Source organism: Formica exsecta, unplaced genomic scaffold (genome assembly GCF_003651465.1).
Source record: "Formica exsecta isolate Colony F162 unplaced genomic scaffold, ASM365146v1 scaffold308, whole genome shotgun sequence".
In the NCBI taxonomy this organism is placed as follows: domain Eukaryota; kingdom Metazoa; phylum Arthropoda; class Insecta; order Hymenoptera; family Formicidae; genus Formica; species Formica exsecta.
In genome coordinates this window covers 1282694-1289775 of record NW_021850337.1, presented here as the reverse complement: position 1 = coordinate 1289775, position 7082 = coordinate 1282694, and the positions used below count along the sequence as shown (strand labels likewise).

The window sequence follows — 7082 nt, the reverse complement described above, 5'->3', positions numbered from 1 at the left end:
TATATATTCTTATATATATATATACTTATATATATATTCTCATATATATATATATTCTTATATTTTAATATTCATTTAATAAATTCCTTTACGCATATTGATCCAATACGGTCTTACAAAGAATCAATATGTTTAACTATCTGCTAGTAAATATGAAAACATAATTAATAAATGCAAATTTCTATACAAATATTGTTTAGAATTTCCATCGAGCATTATTCAAGGTATCTTTGCGAGATACTTGTCCTTGAGATTATAATCCCCCAACACATCCCTTGAATTCTATATCTAAATATAAAACATGTTTACAATTTTTTTAGAGACCAACGAATTATAATGATACAACTTCAAACTTTTTGCAGCTATATGTGGCTTTATTTGTAAACCTAAATAGTTGACGTCTGAACGCAAAGAGATGCATGGCATCTCGTGTAAGAAGCCTCACACATAAGAATATATTTAAATCCCAAAGAAATTGCAAATATTTCAATGATAGGCTGCGATCGCCAGCATTCGCTTCTAGCTATGCTTCGCTGCAGCTATACTCGTCGTCCCGTTTAGCATTGAATATCGTCTCTGCAAGAACGTCTCGTCGAGAGACACTCTATACAAAGTGACCTAACCTAACTAATAGCCATATGGACCGCGTGGCTAGTTTTCTTGGCGGAAATGAAAAAAGAGGCTACCAGGGATACTCACCCGATCACCCCCCTGGAGTACTGCCTATTCGGCAAGCGCCAGGGACAACCACCGTACTCGCCCACGAGGGCTTCGTAGTTGTAATTCATGCCGTAGGTGCTCGCGCGATTATCGCTTTTCCTGCGCGACGGATTGTAATAATTGTTGCAGGCGTTGTGGGGTACGCGATGCTGCTCGCCGTTGCCGGCGGCATTGCCGTGAACGGCGGCGCGGCCGTTGTTACCGTTGCTGACATTGCCGCCGTTGGCATTGCCGTTGTTGTTGCTGCTGCTACCGCTGCATCCGCCGCCGTTATTATTACCCAGGATTAAGCCCGTGGTGGTGCCGGCGGTGCCGGTGTTAGATGACGGCGTTGTGCCGGCCGCGGTCGCAGCCGCCGCCGGGCTCGTGTCCAGCGCGAGAAAGTCCTGCTGCAGCCGCACGCCCATCGCGGTGTTCGCGTCGTTACGCAGGGTCAGTACGTCGATGCCCTTCTCGACCTCCCAGATGTGCATCCACAGGTTCTTAGCGGGGCCGTACTGCTCCGGTTGGTACCAACCGATGGTCGGATCCATTAAATTGGCGCCGTGGGACGGGAGAAACCGTCGGCGGTCTCCTCCTTCCGTGCCCTCGTACGTGTGCGAGTGTACGTATGTGTGTATATATAAATATATACTGTGTTCGTGTCGTATGTATATGTATGTATGTATGTGTTGTGTGTGTGTGTTGCGTGTGCGTGCGTGCGGTCGGTCGCGCGTTCTCGACGCCGTGCGTGCGTACGGGCGGGCGCACCACGCACCACGTCGCGTGTCACTCCCCTTCAACGTCGCGCGCGCGTTTATCCGTTTATGTCAGCCTTTTTACCTCCTATATACCACTCTGAACCGAGCCGTCGACACTTGTCGCGATATCGCGCACGTCGTGTGATATCCCGGTCCGTCGGTCGGACCGTAACCTGTGCTAGACACTAAACTAAACGCGAGATATTCATACACAGGCGCAGGAACGGGCCGAGGGACACGACCGCGAGCCGAGCCCGAGATTCGCCGACGGTGCCCGATTAAGGGGGTGATTCCTAGCGAGATATCGCGAGATTCTGCGCGACGCTCCGTCAAACCCGTGCCAGTTGTTGCTCCAGTTCGATTCGTCCGTGAAAATCCGCCCATCGCCGGCATCTTTTCGCGAGAGTTCCAGGATAATATCGGGATCAATCCATCTTCCCCTGGAAGCGAAATATAATCGCGCGAGATGAGATATTCTCTCCTTCCAACTACATCCTTTACGCGTGTATTTTCTATCGCAAATTTCCTCCTCCCCTGCTGTGCCTCAAGGTATACTTGTTTCATTTTTACGCGCTAAAAGAAACAGATTTCTTTTTCAAAATCTTTTCAAATAAATTTCCACGGATATATAGAATGTAAAAAAATTAGTTTGATCTAATTCAAAGAATTCTATATTGCTACACGTCATAGCAAACGTAGCGATTAATCAGGTTTTTTTTTTTCCCCAGACATATATTTATGCCTAGAATCGACAGCGATATCATTTAAATGTCATCAATTTTCGAAAAAGGGCGTTATCTCAAATATCACGTTTCATCCATTCGCGAATAAAGATCGTTATCGCATATGCCAATTCGGCGAAATCTACATAGATGTCGGTTTCAATTTCCACGATAATTGCAATTCGAGTCGAGAATGCTTAAAAATAATATAGAAATAATATACGTTTTTTCGTAATTACAATTGTATTATTTGAATAATTGTCATTTATTACAACTTGCCGCTTCACACGTGTCTGGACAAAAGTCCGATGTAAAGCGAAATTTTCGGAGCGCGATCAATGATATGAATTTTTTCTCAGTTGGCAGGATTGCGTTGCTTTATGCGCGTATCGTTATGCAATTTATAACACGTATAATGCACACATTTTCATGAATTTTATAAGATTTATTCATTTTATTTATTTAGCAACGCATTATGTATAGTTTCTTTTTAAATTGTTCTTTCTTCCTCCGATATATATTATCTAAATATATATATATATACATACTTTCTTTTAAATGTATTTGTACAATTCGCGACACTTTCGTGGCCCATCTCTAGCAGAAAGTATACAGCAACATATGCAACTAAAAGGAACAGACCCATCAAGATGCAAAATGACACTTGCAATGTCGAGTTAGATGTTAGATACAAGCGAGGTTGAATGGATTATATATATGATTTCATGTTTTGACATAAGAGAGATATTCACAAGTTATGTACACGATTTTGACAGATCAGATGAGGAGAAGCATTTTACGTGAATCTTCCTCGTCGAGACGAGTGGCAATCCGTTATACATGATGTTAAAGCTGAATAAATTCATGTCTAAGGTTACACGCGGATTCGTGCAATGTGCGTGTGTGACGTACTGCATGTACGAATATGTAGGAGATATCGTTGTGGTATGTATTAATATATATATATAGCGCGATATATTTTTTGAGAAATTTACACCGAGATGTAAGGTCTGATATTTCGTATTTTTTTTCATCCTTGAAAAACGATTTCTTTTTAATTCTATAGTTTTGAAAATTTTCTCTATATAATAAAAAATCAAGACTTAACGCATCGTATTATTATCTGTCTTGAAACAAAAGAATCGGTTGTATAAGTTTCATAAAAGCGAGAGAGTAAATAATATATAGTAAATTTATTTTTTATAAATAAAATTTGTCATGTTGTATGTGCGACTTTGTATATTTTATATAATATAGAACATATATTTATATATATATATAAAATCTATATATCAATTTATACATCTTTTATAAGGGAAAAATATGTGAGATAAATATGCTGCATGCATGTCGATAATTACAGTGCAGTGGTCCATCCATGGAACCTACATTATATACTAACGATGTATTAATTATGGAACGAATATCGGTTAGATTACAAAGGCTCAAGAAAGGCGACATTGTCATTTCTAAATGTCCTACCAATCCGAAACAAAATATATGCAAGCGAATTGTAGGCTTGCCCGGCGATAACATAAGGAATGGCCTGAATATAACGACGGTAAATTTTATAGATGAATTATGTATTTATTATTTTGCATATATCTTTTTTCTGCTCATTAATCATATTATTATAAATCATAATTTACAAATAACATTAATTATTGTATGTACTAATGATGTATATCTTATTTTCAGATACCTTATGGATATGTTTGGTTAGAAGGTGATAACAGTAATAATTCTACAGATTCAAGAGTATATGGACCAGTGCCTCACGCATTATTACGTGGACGAGCTTTATGTAAAATATTTCCCTTGAGAGAGATAACCATATTTACAACAAAATACGTGACCTAAATTAATCATATATAGAAAAATATTTTCATCGATTAAGAATTACGGAAAAATAATCACGGAACAATTCTTAGGTTAGTTTAGGTTAACTTGTAAGAGAAAATAAAGTTCCTTACATATGTTATGTATTAGATTTATTTAGGATTACATATAGATTTGAGGTGTATATTTACGTGTGTGTATTTCATAATCCTTTCAAAAATATATGATTATATTTGTTTTACTTATAGATATTTTATATCAAGTATTTTCTATACTTGGTGTGACATGACAAATAATAGATTATGTCAGCAAAATAAGATAATTACATAATTTAAAATCAAGCGTGTGGAAATGTACAAATAAATGATAAACTAAACATTTTCTTAACGGCTTTTATCCGTAACGTTGGAGGTCGATTAAGTGCCGGTCTACAATAGGTGATTTAAGCCCTAAGCTTTAAGAAATTGACCAATCACAATCAAGTATGAGGAGAATACTCGACTGTGATTAGTCAATTTCTTAAGGCTTAGGGCTTAAACCCCCTATTGTAGATCGGCGCTAAAAGTCGATGAGTAAGATAAAACACGCATACAAGCCGGTAATATAAGCGGCTTCTAACGCTTGTGTGTGTATCCCCACCAGTACGGAGTCGTGTTGCTCGCGTCTCAATTCTGGCATCAGTGGCTTCTATATGCGAGAGCTGATTAGTAAACTCGAGTGTGTCGTGACAAGTACTTCAATTTTGCGACAGTGTGAGTATATTTATCTCTTTTTACTTTAAAGGATTTTTTACTTTTGGAAATTGTCAAATTTCTTTCGTTGTTTCTTTGTAATAAAAGATCTTAAAAATGTGTTTCCACAAATAAGGACTAAATTATAAAAATTAGGTTAAGCTACATACAAAAATAGACAATATAAAGATAAACGAAAATACCGACAGAATGTCAATGAAACCAATAAAAGTCATTATAAATAGGATTTCAAATCTAGATGCGGAGAAAAGAGAGAAAATGATCTTAAATTAATTAAAAATGGCATAAAGTATATATTTTTTCATATCCACATGATATCGAAAATTTAAATTCGGCAAAATTATATCGAATATATCAATAACTGAAATTCGAATCGAGAATATTTAAAAATGCTTACAAATATTGAATAACGTAGAAAAAAATTGGTTTTTTTAGTTATTTAAATGATTGTTTGGATATATTGGAGTTTGTTATTACGCATTTATCTGATAATGCTCAAGAAAAATACATATTGCTATAGAGAGATAACCTTTTTAAATATCAATTCTTTTTTGTATTGCTTTCTTTTAGTTTTATTTGTTTTTATGATATAAAAAGAATTATTATATATATTTTTATATATAGTTATCAAAAAAAATTTAGAATCTTTCTGACACCACTTTTCCTTCAAAAACTTCATCACTAAGATTGTTTTCGAAAAACATTTCTTTCTCATATATAACATACATTGATTCTTATAGAAATATTACATTACGTTATTGCTAATTTTTTAATATACACTAGATTTTCAATATCATTTTTTCCTCAAATTTTATGAAAGAAAAATGACAGTTTCCAGAGCGCAAGAGAATAAAATTTTCCTTTTGCCAGAGATATCGAAAGATATACGCATTGAAAGAATTGATATCTCGTACATGTGTATACATCAATTTAACAAATTAACAATTATTTTGTATTCGGATTTAGATGGCTACTCTACGATGGGGCATCGCCAGTGCGGGGAAGATCGCGCACGATTTCACAATAGCGTTGCGTACTTTGCCGGCGAACGAGCACGAGATAATCGCCGTCGCGGCGCAACAATTGTCGCGCGCGGAAGATTTTGCGAACCTCCATAAGATTCAAAAGGCCTATGATGATTACGAGAAATTGGCTTTGAATGAAGATATTGGTATATCGCACGCACAATAACACCGGATCTTTCGCTTTTATTAACTCGTATTAATAAGAACTCGTATTCTACGCATCTATCGCTGCAAGAAAATTTCCATCTAAACTTTAACATAAAGTCTAGATAGAAATATTTAAAGCATAATATTGCGTATAAAGATGAATATATATCAAGGGTAATTTTGTTGCGTGGAGAGAGAAAAACATTTATATCTACCGTTTTTTTTTTTTTTTTTTTAAGACATTGTATACATTGGTATAATTCATCCTCAACATTTCGATATCGCGATGCTGATGCTGCAACATGGCAAGCACGTTCTGTGTGAGAAACCGTTGACATTGAATTTGAAACAGACTACAGAATTGATCAATTATGCGAGACGCAAGAAGTTGTTCTTGATGGAGGCTGTATGGAGCCGCTGCTTCCCCGTGTACGACGCCATCAGGAAGGAACTCGCATCTGGCAATATCGGTGACATTTATCAAGTGACCGCGTCCTTTGGTTTTGGAATGCCTAACATAGATCGGATAAGGTTTGTATAATGTTTATTAAGTTAAAATATAGAAAAAGCGAAATAAAAAAGATGGCGATTGCCTGAAGGACGGTGAAATGATTAATTTTTTTTAGGCTGTTTGTCTCTGAATTAATTAATCAAAAATAAATTTTGCATGATTTGCTCGTTTCAGTAAAAAGGAACTGGGCGGCGGCACGGTTATGGATCTTGGCATTTACTGTTTGCAATTCGCCTGTTTGGCCTACAACAATGAGATGCCGGAGAGTATAAAAGCTTCCGGTGTTCTAAACGAGAATGGCGTCGATTTATCCATGTCTGCTACCTTGCTCTACAAAGGAGATCGTACCGCGACCATCATGACACAAGCATTGGTCAATTTACCAAATGAGGCGTATATCTGCGGCACCAAGGGTATGATAAAAGTGCCGAGTTTTTGGTGTCCGACAACGGTCGATCTACCAAGTGGCAAATTGAACTTTTCGTTGCCCGAATTAAATGAGAAAACTAACTACATAAATTCCGCCGGACTTTCCTATGAAGCCGCTGAAGCTCGCGCGTGTATTCTAAAAGGTAAACCTATTTTGCGATACATCTCTTTCGTGTGAAATTTATAAATTATATATA

The 7082-nt window shown here is 36.9% G+C and overlaps 3 protein-coding genes across 3 annotated transcripts in view; 2 read left to right on the top strand and 1 right to left on the bottom strand.

Moving 5' to 3' along the window:
- Positions 1 to 1978, bottom strand: part of LOC115237721 (terminal nucleotidyltransferase 4A-like) — a 5222-nt gene extending 3244 nt beyond the window's left edge. Inside the window, exon 1 of the mRNA XM_029810954.1 lies at positions 700 to 1978. Coding sequence (XP_029666814.1) covers positions 700 to 1253 — 554 coding nt within the window. The 5' untranslated portion in view covers positions 1254 to 1978. The remainder of the gene's footprint in view (positions 1 to 699) is intronic.
- Positions 1979 to 2681: 703 nt separating this feature from the next.
- LOC115237722 (mitochondrial inner membrane protease subunit 1-like) lies at positions 2682 to 4260 on the top strand. Its single transcript, XM_029810955.1, has 4 exons — positions 2682 to 2881; positions 2959 to 3127; positions 3546 to 3743; positions 3881 to 4260. Exons 2-4 carry the CDS (start codon positions 3023 to 3025, stop codon positions 4040 to 4042), a joined length of 465 nt encoding a protein of 154 aa, XP_029666815.1. The 5' UTR covers positions 2682 to 2881; positions 2959 to 3022; the 3' UTR covers positions 4043 to 4260.
- Positions 4261 to 4686: 426 nt separating this feature from the next.
- Positions 4687 to 7082, top strand: part of LOC115237753 (trans-1,2-dihydrobenzene-1,2-diol dehydrogenase-like) — a 2726-nt gene continuing 330 nt past the window's right edge. The window contains exons 1-4 of the mRNA XM_029810997.1: positions 4687 to 4773; positions 5740 to 5944; positions 6185 to 6476; positions 6631 to 7028. Coding sequence (XP_029666857.1) covers positions 5740 to 5944; positions 6185 to 6476; positions 6631 to 7028 — 895 coding nt within the window. The 5' untranslated portion in view covers positions 4687 to 4773. The remainder of the gene's footprint in view (positions 4774 to 5739; positions 5945 to 6184; positions 6477 to 6630; positions 7029 to 7082) is intronic.